Here is a 12,638-nt window from a genome sequence, read left to right as displayed (position 1 = left end):
CATGGTCTGTCATAGACTGAGACTTCTAGTAGTCATCAAAGTCCCAAGGAATTTTGAGTTTTTAAAAGTAAGTCTTGTTTTCATTATTGCTCCAAGCAGTTTTTGCATTCCAGAGGCTGCTCAGTGACAAGGTAAAAACTGCTGACCCTAGAGTTAATATGTCAGGCTGGAAAATAAGGATTTGCCATGAGAATACATAGACAAAGCTATTCTTGCAGCTCTTTTATTTACTAGCTGTGCATCATTCCCACCAGCAAATTCACCTGCAAGACACCCAAAACACTTAGAGCAGTTTTGATATAATTTATTTGTCTTGGTCTTTTTTTTTTCTTGCATAGGCATAAATTACAATCTGTTGATTAAAAAATAAAATGAACAAAACAGTGCAGCATTTGCAACAGGCTACAGCATCAAATACAAACTCGTCTCCTGCCTGTAACCATCTGTTTCTGCAGGGCTAATTTATAACACCTGTAGGGCAAACCAAGAAGGAGGGAGAATAGAGGAGGGAAATGGAGTAAATAAGGGAAATGTGCTCAACAGCTGTTTCACATTTCTCCTGCCTCATCAGGTTCATCATCTGCATCAGCACTAAGATTAAATACCCCTGAAGCAGCAGTTTTATGTGCCCTCTTTTCCTTTGCAGCTCTGGAAAGTGTTGCAGAAATCCTGCAAGCCGCAGCTGGCTGGGCTCAGGTGCTCAGGCTGGAGCCTGGCACTGATACAGAATTCGGGGGCTGAAAAAGCACACATAGCTTCAGCACACCTTCCTGGGGATCCTCACACAGTTGGCCTTTAAAACCAGCGCTATCCCCTAGAGAAGAGCATAAACCCCCAGGGTGATCTCTCACTGGTGGCTCCAGGGGGTTTTATCTCAGAACAGCAGGGACTCGCTTCCAAAGGACAGGGCAAGCTTGCCCTGTAAAGCCAAATGCCAGCGGTTAACACCCCCTTGGAAGGAACAGAGACCCCACTCCAACTCCATCCTCGGGGAAAGAGGTCCCCCGTTCCCACCTCTCACCAGCATGCCTGATTTACCACAAAATCATTTTTTGGTAAATGACAGCCCAACCCAGAGGCCAGGGAGCCAGAAGGGACATAAGAAGAGGGGTTTTCCAGCCTCATGGTTATGGCTTTTGCTCCAGCAGCCAGAGAACCCCTGGGGAAGGGGGAGAGCTTCATCTCTGCTCTCTATCATTCAATTAAATAGAGGAGCTGCTCTGCCAAGCCCAGGACAGGTCTAGGCATTCATAAAAGCACAACTCCATGTACTCCAAGGCAAGCAGGCAGCTGTAGACAAGTTTAAAATAACTTTGGCTGTGGATGCCAAGAATTAAGACTGTGCTCAATATAGGAGAGAATTTATTGTCACTGGATCTGGCTGCAGGTCTGCCTTCTCCCAGCAGCAGGGCCTCCCAGCTCTGCAGGGGGGCTCCACAGGGTATTTTTAACCTGTTGGAGATGGGGCTGCGCCCTTCATGCTCGCTTCCCTTGCTTGGAGTGAGGAGACCCCTCCAGAAGGGACATGCTGCCATCATCCTCATCCCTTCTGGCTGGCATGGAGCAGGTCAGGGCTCAAGCGCCTCTGCCCAGTGCAGATCAGGGGATGCTGAAGGGAGACATTTCTTCAGTTCCTTCCCCTCCTCTACGCCCCTCGCCCTACAGTGCTTCAAGCAGAGAAGACCAGAGTGGGAATCAATACACAGTGCTCCCCTAGTGCTCACGGTGCCAGGGGAAGGATGATGCCAGCATCATACAGGGCTGAAATGCTAAAATGAGCCCTTTAGCTTTTCTTTCAACGAAACACAAGACAAATGTGGAGGCTGTAAGTGCCATCCAAGAACATAAGCCAAACTAAGCGTGATGCAGGCAGCCAGAAGGTGGAGTGGCCAGATGGACTTGGCACTCCTCAGCCTGGGGAAGGTCCCCGTGCACCCTTCCTGCAGTCCCCTGCCATGGCTCCCCCCATCATACCATGGGTACAGGCAGGATTTATGTGCCCGCTGCAGGCAGAACTCCCCATCCTGCTCCAGCACAGTCCTCTGCAGCCAGGGCTCAGGGAACTGAGCAATGCCAGTGAGAAAGAGGCAGGAGGGAAAGGGAGCCCTTCCAAGAGAAAGGAGGTCAGCCTGCACCAGCCATCTGCCATCGGGGACCAGGAGGCAACAGAGGCAGCCCTGAGCACTGCAGGTGGGGGGAAGCCCTGTTGCTCCCCAAGGTGCAGAAGCATGCTGGCACCTGCAAGCCCTGAGGATTGCCCCATCTCCCACCCAAGAGACCACCGAGGCACGGAGAGAGTTGTGCAGAGCAACTGGGACAGCAGCTCCCGCTCGCTGCGAACAGTCACCTATATACAGATACAGCCACTGGCGAGAGGCCACAGCCACGCATTGCGGTCTCGGAGGACATCTCCAGAGCAAGGAGGGCAGGAGTGCCTCCAGCACCCCACCGAGCAGCAGTCCACAGAGGACCTTGTCTCCCAGGTCCAGCTCCCAAGCCACTGACAACCTTTATTTTAAACAGCTCTGCTCATCTTACTCTAGCTTATCCTACTGCACGCGCTATTCTCCTACTGAACAAAGCTCTAGCCCTCTCCGCATATAAGCCACTCGCTCCAGTGGCACCACATAGAGTTCTCCGGTTAAGTAGAAATTGCATGGAAAAAGTCATTTTTCCTTTGTTACTACAAAAAAAAAAATTTGCCAACACCCCAACTGGAAAATACCCCCCCTCCCTGCCCCCCTTAAAAACAAAACAACTAAAGAAAAAACAGAGAACAAACCCAAAAGGGGAAGCGGGCAACAGGAGTTTTCAATAGCATTGTCAAGCTTAACACCGGGGAGCCAGCCAGCCAGGGGGGCCAACAGCATCGCCAAGACCCAACACAGCCACCGGTGGCAGGAGGGCTCGAGCAGACGGATGGCAGCACGGGGGCGGGCTCTGCCACCAACACATGCCAAATTTCTCCCCTCCTGCTGCCCCAAACCATTAGTTTTATGTTAATACTTCATAAATACTGTCTTATTTCCCCTCTGCCAGCCCAGCATCAGAGGTCTGGAGATCTTTACCTAAACCAACGCCAAGGCAGGAGAAGTGACCCCACGTGGAGGGGAGAGACTCGGTGGCCGTGACTGGTGGCTCCCACCTACTCCAGCGGCACCGAGCCAGTCACCACAGTCCCATAGGCCATATCGCGCCCAAGCCCGCGTGAAGCACATTGCAAAACTACCTACCCCTTTCCCAAGCCCCGGCAATGCCAGGCACGCTGTCAGAGAGGAGTGGGGCAACGGGGACAGGGGGCTGCGCAGACCTGATTAAAAATTAGCTTAAAAAGTTAAAATGTCCAATACGCACTGAAAACAAGCCAGGCTGCGCTAGGACCCACATGGGATGCTCTTGCCTCACCACCCCGGTCCTTGGAAGAGTGAAAGCCTTGCCCCTTAAACACCAGCTCTTCTCCCCAGAGGGGAGAAGCTTCCCAGGGCGGCTGCTGGCGCATCCCAGGATTTCTACGTGCGAAGCAGCAAACCGGACAAATCCCCTCCTGCTGTCGGCCCGGCAGCATCCTCGTCCTGCATGGGAGCCAGGGATCAGTGTGCCGGCTCCCCGTGCACACGGAAGCGGTAGATGCAGGTATATTCAGGGTGGCCCCAATTGCTCAGCACCCGGAGCTCCACCAGCTGGTACATGCCCACAGCATCACCCTTGGGGAGAGGAGGAAGGAAAAACCTGAGCCCTTGAGAGCTCTTGAGGGCTCAGAGACCCCAGGGACCCCATTTTCCTCTCAGGGTCGGGTGCTCTGAGGGCAAAGCACTTACCTCCAAGTAAAATGTTTGGATGGGGTCACCGTCATGGTTGTAGGTAAACTGCCCTAGGAGAAGGCCCTCCTCCTCTCGCTCCTCCTTCAAGCCCTATGGGGGGGCAGGGAAGCAGAGAGGGAGAACCAGAGGTGATGAGCACACCCAGGGGGGAAGAGGGAGAGGGAGACACAAGCACGCTTGGCCCCCAACTCCTGCTCTTCCAGGCCAAAACAGACAAGTGGGGACGGGGGCCAGTGGGGAAGGAGGGGGGCGGGGGGAAGACTGAGAGTTACACCTACTCAATCCCCTCTCTCCCAGTGTCCCCAAAAACCCTTCCCAAAGCCTGGTGCTCCCCCCCCAGTACTGCTTCCTCCTCCTCTTCAGGATAACACCCACTCCCCAGAGCACCCCACAGCCAGGTACGGGGCTTGCCAGCCCTCCCCTCCTGTGCCCTCCACCATAGCATCCTCCCACCATGTCCCCCCGCTCCTCCCTTGGGTCCGGCCAAGGGCACTCACATAGACAGCGAAGTCCTTGGGGGCACTGGGGATGGTCCCCTGGGGCGAGAGGGCTTTCGGGATGTGCTCCAGTGTCACAGCCGTGGGGCGGATGGTGCCAGAGAGGCGGATGACGGCAAAGCCCTGGGACCCGCAAAACGCCCAGCAGTTCCCGGGGTTGACGTCTGGCTACGAGCACAGGAGCGAGACACCAGCAAGGTTATCACCATCAGTGCCATTTCCTCCCCCTGACATCAGCCTGGCTGCTTGCTTAGAGCAACAGCGAGAGCCCAAGAGAACCCAACAAGCCCACGCGAGAACTGGCCCGTCCCATCCTCCCCCTCAGTGGGGTCTCGCCCCAAGGGTGCCCACCTGCAGGATGACACGGGGGGACTGCGAGTGGTACCACAGCGGGATGCCAAACAAGCTCAGCAGCGCCGTCCGTGTCTCGTAGGTCTCCGAGCAGCGGGTGTTGATGACGCTGGCCCCTGGGGCGGAGAGGGGACAGCAGAGGGTAAGCTCTGTGACACCCCTCCCCAGGATGGCTGGCTTGTCCCAGGAAGGGCAAGGGTCCCACCACCACCTACCTGCCGACTCCAGAGCGTAGTCAACCATCCCCACGCGGTCCTCACTGTAGCGCTTCAGGGCTTGACCCACGATGAGATGCACTTGCTGCAGCGGGAGCAGAGGGCACAAGAGGGTTGAAGGGCCAGGGCAGGCATCCTACCCCACCACCCGCCTCCACCCCATGGGGATGAAGAGGGCACACGGACCTTCCCACAGAACAGCCAGGGGATGAATCGCCATGGCAAAAGTGAGAGGACATGCCTTTGGCTGGGAAGCCTTGTTCGAGGTTGCTAAAAATACCCCAGATAAGAAGCGCTGTGCAATGAAGGGGCAGCACCCAGGCACGCTGGGCTCACCTGTCCCCATCCCAAAGGGCGGACTGGCCCCAGATCTGCCAGTGGGTACCAGACACAACCCGACAGCTCACCTGGTCCTCCCCAGCATCATCTCCTTGTCCCCCCTACCTGGTCCCACGGGATCCCCATCTGGAAAATCTGACATCGCAGTGGGAGCCAACCAGAGCATCCCTCAGGGGCCAACCCCAGGAGCTGGGACCCTGCAGCACCGCTCTGGGTCTAAACTTCACAGTGTGCATGAAGCCTGCACAGGCTGCAGGGACTGCTAATCCCCACTTGATCCCTCCCCTCCACAGGGAATTGCCAACAACTCTTTCCAAAGCAAGCAGGATCATTTTTTCCCGTGGTGTCATTCTGCTGAAATGGTTTGCCGCAAATGACTCTGCGGTGCTGCTGAAGGAGGGAGGTAAGCAAGATGCTCAACCCATGGGCACCTTGCCGGCACCTGCCCCACTTCTGGGTGAAAGATGCACAAGCAGAAACTTGGATTTTAAGACAGCAAGAGCCTCGCAGGCGTGCGGATATTGCCACCTACAACCCCTTCCAGGGCAGGGCACAGGCACAGCCCAGTAGAGGCTGGTGGCAGAGAAGGGATAGAGGAGTTTCAGGGATGCTCTTGTCAGGTGGGATGTGAGCTCAGGATCGATGTCCCACCTGTAAGGGCTGTCCCTATGGCTCAGCCATCTGCCAGGCACTTGTGCCAGCTCCCCCCCACCGCCGCCAACCCCATACCTGTGGCCACCACCATGCCCCTGGGGCTCAGGCCAGATCTCACCTCCTCTGTCACCCCTGCGGTCCCCCCTTGCCGCAGGGCCACTCCAATGCCGGCCTGAGCATCCCGTGCCGACAGCCTCCGGTCCTCCAGAACTTTGGCCAGAATCTTGCGCTCCAGGGCCTGGAGCTCTGCTTGCAAATCTTCCCGCTGGAGGACAAGGCTGGTGGCGCCGTCCTGCTGGGGCTGCGACAGGAACCGGCTGACCCACGCTGGGAACTGTGCTTCCACCTGAAATGGTGGGGACAGAGCTCAGCCCCAGAGCAGGGTCCCTCACGCCTCCCTCTGCCAAACAGGGTGGGGACTGGGGACTCACATCAGCCCGCACCGCCTTCAGCTGCTCCAGCATCCCCTCCACGTGCTTCCCCATCACCTCCTGGTCCAACTTGAGGCTGGCCAGCTCTCTCCTCAGCGCTGCCACCTCCTGCTCCAGCTTGCCCACCTCCTGCTGGAAGCTCCCTCGCAGGCCCTCCTGTGCTGAGCTGTGCCAAGAGAAAGGCAACAAAATCATGCACCGACAGTCCCAGCTCCCCTCTGCAAAGTGGGGGAGGAGGTTCATCCCCCATCACCTACGCTCAACCCCATCTCCAGCCCCAAATGGTTTTAATTCCTGTGGCAATGACCTCTTCTATTGCATCCTGTGGGAAAGCATCCCCAGCTCACCCCTCAGCTGAAGGGCCACGTTCCCCATGGTGATGCAAAATGACGGTGGTGAAGGCCATTTGCTGCAATCACCCTTTGAGCCCTGCTGCCAGCCAGGGCACTTTCTTGCTGAAAGACCCACATACCCATCCCTCCTTTCCCCACCCAAGATTGTACCTCTCAACCTCTCCTTTGCCCTGAGCAAACCAGACCTGGAAACCCCTCCTAAGCCTCGCTATGCGGATTTCACCCTGCTACCTGCCTGCCCCTAACAGAGCGGCAGCTCTGCCCAGACAGCCAACGTTACCTCTGCCACTCCAAGTTCAGCTCCAGCAAGCGCGCCTCCATCTCCTGTCAGGAGAAGGGGAAGGGGTGAGACCTATGATGCCGGTGGTGAGGATGTCCTGCCCGGGTACCACCGCCATGCTCATCCCCTTACCTGAGAGGCTTGTGCCATCTTCCCAAGACGCCTATCTAAATCCCTCTGCACCTGGGCTCGGAGGGCATCCAGCTCGCCCTGCAGGATGAGGAACAAGGGGGAACATCGGAGCCCGGCCCTGTATGCCCCCACCTCCCCACATGCCCCCCACGCCCCTCACCTGGAGGTGGCTGGTCACATCAGTGCGGAGATGCTCCTTCAGCCCTGCATCCCGGCGGCTCACCAGCCCCTCCAGCAGCGCTAGGACATCCCCTGGGGGTGGCTCTCCTCCTGCTGCCACCGCTGCTGCCCCCCGCTGCAGCTCCCACCTTGTCACCGCAGCCTCCAGCGCCTCGAAGCGCTTCTCCAGGGCCTGGAAGCGAGCCAGGAGACGGTGCTCCCCCCGCAGCCCCTGCAGCGGCAAAGGCAGGGCACAATGCAGCCCCCCCCCAGGGAGGTGCAGGCCCCTGGCGGGGCCGCTTGCTCCACAGGAACCCCTGTGAAAGGGGACCCAGGCCACCCAGTCCCCAGAGTCAGTGGCATCTTATTCATCTGCTGCTTCCCAGGAGCGGGCAGATGTTCCCCCTGCTCCATCCCTGGGACACCCTGAGAGTGAGATGGCCACAAGCTGGGGGAGCCATCTCCACCAGCATGGAGCCACCATCTGCCCCATCCTCCACCACTTCCCCGTCCCCTGGAAGGGCTCCTTCAGCCATGGACCACACTGTCCTGGCTCTCCCTGCAAGACACCCACCCCACCTGGGCCACCGCCGCACCTTTGCCAAGGCTTACCGGGTCCAGCGTGGTCAGATCCCCTGTCCCAGGTACTTCAGAGGAGGAAAGCTTTCCAGCTCCCCACCACGGGAAGGCGGGGAGGCTGAGTGTCGACAGCCCATATGGGTAGAAGTACCAAGCTCCTGGACATGCAGAGGGATGAGACGGTTAAAACACCAGGCCAGTAACGTGCCACAGTGGGGGACAGGGTGGACATGCTCAGCCATGAGCATCGCCAGGGGTTACCAGGAGGTCCCAGCACAGGGGTGCAGATGCACCAGGGTACCAGCAGCCACAAGCACTGAGCTTGGTGCCATCCCATCCCCCGGGTATGGCAGTGGGATGCTCTGCACTGCCCCAGATCTCAGGGCAACAGATCAAGCCAGGCCAACTCACCGTAGGCGGCAGCAGCGAGGAGGAGGAGGAGCAGCAGCAGAAGCAGGGACCTCTTCAGCCGCGGGTAGCGCCTGGAGCACAGAGAAGAAAGAGGTGCCTGCAGGAGGCTGCAGCCACCTTCCTCCACCGCAGCGCTCCTCTGGATGGGGGCCAGAGGGAAAGCAAAGCCCAGCCGGGCTTTGGCACAAGACACCCACCCCACGTGTGCTGGGCTCTGCGGGGCACCCCCTCTCCAGGGTCCTGCGGATTTTCCCCGTGCCTCCCACATCCTGGTGTTCTACCACCATGCTCACCTGGAAAAGGGGATGCCGCCCAGGTGGGGAGCCATGCCGGTGAGGCGGTGCCAGGCAGCTGCCAGCCCAGAGAACACCCAGCCCACGAACCGAACTGCCGGGAGAGAAACCAAGCCTCAGGCAGGGTCCTGGCAGAGATGTCCCTTCCGTCCCCTAGGATGCTCCCACAGGGAGCTAAAACCCCTCCACCCGATCAGGGAACAGCACACACAGCACACAGGGAAAGGAGATGCTGGCAGGGAAGAAAGGTGCTGCTAGCAACGCCCCCACCGGCCCTCCACTCACCCGGGGAAGTGAGCACTTGCCAGAGGAAGGAGCCCACCCGGGAGGCTGCAGTCCTCAGCCCTGACCCGGAGCTACTCTGGCCTGAGTAAAAGTGACCTGGAAAGGAAGAAGCGAGGCAGTAAGTCACCAAACGGAGCCTGCATCCCTGTGCGTCACCCAGGGCAAAGGCTTTGCACAGGGGGTGGCATGCAGAGGGGGCTGGCAGCACCCTGGGCACAGCCAGGCCCTGGACTGGTCCCCCGGGGACATCTCCCCAGCATCCCTACCGGCGTAGTCATCTTCTGAGGAGTACCCAGACGAAGAGGCATAGGTGTCATACGTCTTGCTCTCCAGCAGCCCGTTGATCTTACTGGACTCTGTGTCCCCTGTGCCTCTTCTCCTCCTGGTGGAGAGCTCCCCACCTGCCCCCAAAACACAGTCCCCCTGAAAAACCAGCCACCACCATCCCCAAAGGGGGCAATCCAGTCAGCCGGCGTGGGGGGCTGCCCCAACACCCCCCTGGTGCCCAGGGAGGTCCCCAGCTGCCACGGGAGGGAGGGAGGGAGGGCTCACCCCAGTACATGCTGCTGTCCAGAGCATCATCCAGCATGGAGCTGCCCAGGGCGGCAAGGCCCCGGCTGCCCCCCAGGTAGGACTCGCTCATCAGGGACTCGCTGTAGTAGGAGGTTTGGGTGCTGGGGGCGGGAGAGAGGCGCTTCGTGCTGCTCGATTTCCTCCTGATCATCCTGCTGGGGGCAAGAACAGGCTCATCAGCCATGCGTGGTTATGGGGTGAAAGGGGGGGGGTGTGTGTCACAGTGCACCCATGGGGGAGAAAAGGGGAATTCACCCCAATCCCTCGGCCGGCATCGCTTCCTTCTGCCCCCCCGCCGTACTGGATGGCAGGTTTCGGAGGGTGCAACCGCTGCTTTGCGAAAGGCCCTCCCGCCTGTCCCCAGGCAGCTGCCAGCACCACTTCCGCTCGCACTGCTGCGGTTTTCTGGCCCAGCACTTGCAGCGCACCTCCCTCCCGCCATCAAGCCGGAGGCGGCCACGGCTGGGAGGAGGGAGGCAGCTGCCCTGAGCCGCCCACGGCAGCCTCCTGTGCCGGGGCGCGGGGGGGGGACGCAGAGGAGGCAGGGTCAGGGAGCACAGGGCTTTTGCTGGAGTGGGGGCACAGCCAGTGCCGGCGGCCATGCTGAAACGCAGTGAGCTCACCGTCATGCTCCCTTCTGCAAGCCACCCTGATGCCCCACCCTGGGAAGATGCCCGGTCCGCGGTGTGGGACAGAGTGCCCTGGCCACGTCTGGGAGGGGTGACCCCTGCGCCCCACTAACCTGCCGGTGCTCTCCTTGAAGGGGAGCTGCTGGGCCCCCAGCACGGAGCTGCTGCTGGTCGTGGCATCGTCGTCCCCGGGGTAATAGCGCGTGGTGACGAGGCGCTGGCTGCGGCGGGACATGGCGGCAGCACGGGGGGGGGGCGGGGGGGGTGTCACGGTTCACCTGGGGGGCCGGGGAGAAAGGAAAGCGTCAGTGGGAGGGAACCCACCTGGAGGGACCCCACCCCCGCAGCAGGGATCCCGGCGCATACCGAAACCCCCTCCCGTGCAAGCGGCCGTGGGGTGCCCGGTGCGGCTGGGGGTGCTCCGAGCCCGCCGCGGGGCACCTGCTGCCCCGGGCCGGCCCCGCCGCCGAGGCCAGAGCCGGGATGGGGCCGGGCCGGAGGGAGCCGCCCGCCCCGCCGCCAGCGCGGCCGCCTCCCCTTTTAGGGTTATAAACCCCCTTCCCTTCCCCTCCCACGGGCCGCCCACTCACGCGCGGAGCCGCTGCCCCGCCGGCCCCTCTGCACCCCCCCCGGCTCGGCTCATCTACCCCCGGTTCCGGTACGGGCCGGCCGGCCCCCCCGCAACTCCCCTCCCCCAAACCCGCCGTGCCCCCGCCCCGCGCAAACCCACCGGCGAGGCGCGCAGAGCAGGAAGGGAGCCCACACCGTCGCTCCCGGCTGCCGCCGCCGCTCCGCTCCCTTTTGTTTTGCGGGCGAAGGCGGCCCCCGCCCCCCCCGACTGCCGCCGCCGCCGCCCCGCCCCGCCGCACCGCGCGCGCGCGCCCGCCGGGGCCGCCGCCGCGGGGGGGCCGCCGCCGCCGCCTCCCCCCGGCCTCTAGGGGCCTCTTCGATATCCCTTTATTATTATTATTATTATTACTACTACTACTACTACTGTTGTTATTGTTATCGCTGTTGTCATAGTAGTAGTATACTTTTATTTTATTTTATTATCATCATCATTTGGGGGGGGCGATGGGGAGGGCCTGTTCCCACCCCCTGGCTGCCCACGGGGAGCTGGTCACCAAACGCCTCAGCCCCAGGGGGCTTCCCCCCACCCCCACCCCCCGCCATACCCACCACGGGCGGCAGGCAGCCCACGCTGCCAGGCAAGGGCAGGCCCCTGGGCAGGTCCCATGGCTGATGCCGACCCAAAATGGGGGCTCCCAGGTGCAGGGCTGCACCCCGGCCCCGTTTGGGTTTTGCTGGGGCGGCTGGTTTGCCAGCCCCGGTGGGGTGGGAAATACCCGGCACCCCCACGCACCACCCGGCACGACAGCACGGCCGAACCCGTCCCCGCGGCACGGGCAGCCCCGCTCGACGCCCGTGTGCCCACGCTGCCTCGACCAGGCGGGCGGGTTCTGCTGCTCCACGGGCCCGTGGCCTCAGACACCCCATTACCATCCCTCTCCACCCATGGGCGGCCGGGCCGGCTCGGTAGGGGGGTGTGAGCCAAACCCGGCTGCTCCCGTGGGACCTTGAACCTGCGGCAGCGCAGCCGGGACCTTGTGCAAACTCGCCGGGCTGAGAAAACAGCCGCCCTCCCACACCCCGGTTTCTAAATCCGACGGCGCCTGGGAAAAAGATTTGCCCGGGGGGGCTTGGCGAAGGGGGGGGGCCACCATCCGCCTTTGTCTGGACACGGTTGTGGAGCCGCATCCATGGGGCACGGGGCGGGAACAGCCCCGCCGGCTTTGGGTATGGCGGCAAAAAGGCATTTATAGAAAGGGTTAAAAACATGAAACCGGCAGAAGGGGAGTAACCTGTTGCAAAACAGCCCTGAAACCTTTTCCTCCCCTTGCTGGGGTTTGGTGCACAAGCCAGGGCAGAAGCAGGAGGACTTGTCACCAGCGTTGGGGGGGGGGGGGGGCACACCACAACAAACCCCGATTCAGAGTCCCCGGCCCCGTTGTGTAACGCGGACAGATCCTCTTTGTCTCCCCCTTTTTTTTTTTCCTCCCTTTCGAGCCCATTTTTTATTCTGGCCTAAATCTCCGCCTGGCTTTTCCAGGGCAGCTGCGTCTCCCGCTGCACCAGCCACCCCTTTTCACCCTTTCCTGTGGCTTCCCATCGCTCTGCAGGTGACCAGCCAGGTCGGAGGACAACTCTTCTCCCCGGTGGCACCTTTATCTCTGGCCGTGCTGATGCCAGCCCTGTGCCCCGTCCTGGGGACACTGGCAGTGGCCGTAGCGATGGCACCTGCCCCCGCTGATGTAACCCTGCTGTGGATTAACCCCCCCCATGAGGCTCAGTGGATAAGCTGGGTGCTGAGCCACCAGGCACTAAATAGGGTGCACGGCCCCAGGTCAATCCGTCCCTTCCCAAGAGCCACTTTTTCGGGCGGGGAGGGAGCCGGCGGCAGTTCTCGGGGGATTTGGGGGGATGCTGGGGGCGAGAGTGGGGCTTGTCCCCCCCTTGCTGCACCCCTGGTGCTGCAACGGAGGCGGTGATGCCAGAGCCGTGGGGGTTTTCAGGTGGGTGTGGGAAGAGCGGGGCAGGGATAAGTGGAGAGTGGCTGGCAACTCGTGCCTCAGTTT

The 12,638-nt window shown here is 60.8% G+C and overlaps 1 protein-coding gene across 3 annotated transcripts; it reads right to left on the bottom strand.

The window, feature by feature from the left end:
- Positions 1-288: 288 nt before the first annotated feature.
- SUN2 (Sad1 and UNC84 domain containing 2) lies at positions 289-10,804 on the bottom strand. 3 transcript variants are annotated; one of them, XM_076337632.1, is made up of 18 exons: positions 10,733-10,804; positions 10,116-10,280; positions 9,353-9,528; positions 9,067-9,201; positions 8,801-8,896; positions 8,516-8,609; positions 8,223-8,293; positions 7,845-7,969; positions 7,234-7,464; positions 7,074-7,151; positions 6,942-6,985; positions 6,309-6,474; positions 5,996-6,223; positions 4,885-4,969; positions 4,670-4,785; positions 4,319-4,486; positions 3,819-3,911; positions 289-3,704 (listed from the first exon to the last, which is right to left on the bottom strand). In XM_076337632.1, exons 2-18 carry the CDS (start codon positions 10,235-10,237, stop codon positions 3,591-3,593), a joined length of 2,142 nt encoding a protein of 713 aa, XP_076193747.1. In that variant the 5' UTR covers positions 10,238-10,280; positions 10,733-10,804; the 3' UTR covers positions 289-3,590. The 3 variants fall into 3 exon arrangements, with proteins under 3 accessions (XP_076193747.1, XP_076193761.1, XP_076193756.1); XM_076337646.1 differs by having other exon boundaries at positions 9,353-9,525; XM_076337641.1 differs by lacking the exon at positions 10,733-10,804 and adding an exon at positions 10,369-10,393.
- Positions 10,805-12,638: the final 1,834 nt, after the last annotated feature.

Source organism: Aptenodytes patagonicus, chromosome 1 (assembly GCF_965638725.1).
Source record: "Aptenodytes patagonicus chromosome 1, bAptPat1.pri.cur, whole genome shotgun sequence".
Taxonomy (NCBI): Eukaryota; Metazoa; Chordata; class Aves; order Sphenisciformes; family Spheniscidae; genus Aptenodytes; species Aptenodytes patagonicus.
The sequence above is the reverse complement of the archived record's forward strand: the minus strand, read 5'-3'. Positions and strand labels throughout refer to the sequence as shown.

What these genes read in the sequence shown, in the direction of transcription:
- SUN2 (XM_076337632.1), bottom strand. Translation starts at nt 10,237, where the DNA reads ATGTCCCGCCGCAGCCAGCGCCTCGTCACCACGCGCTATTACCCCGGG. An exon ending in ATGTGACCAGCCACCTCCAG is followed by an intron (nt 7,152 to 7,233) that starts GTGAGGGGCGTG and finishes CTCATCCTGCAG; the next exon opens with GGCGAGCTGGATGCCCTCCG. An exon ending in AGATGGCACAAGCCTCTCAG is followed by an intron (nt 6,986 to 7,073) that starts GTAAGGGGATGA and finishes TTCTCCTGACAG; the next exon opens with GAGATGGAGGCGCGCTTGCT.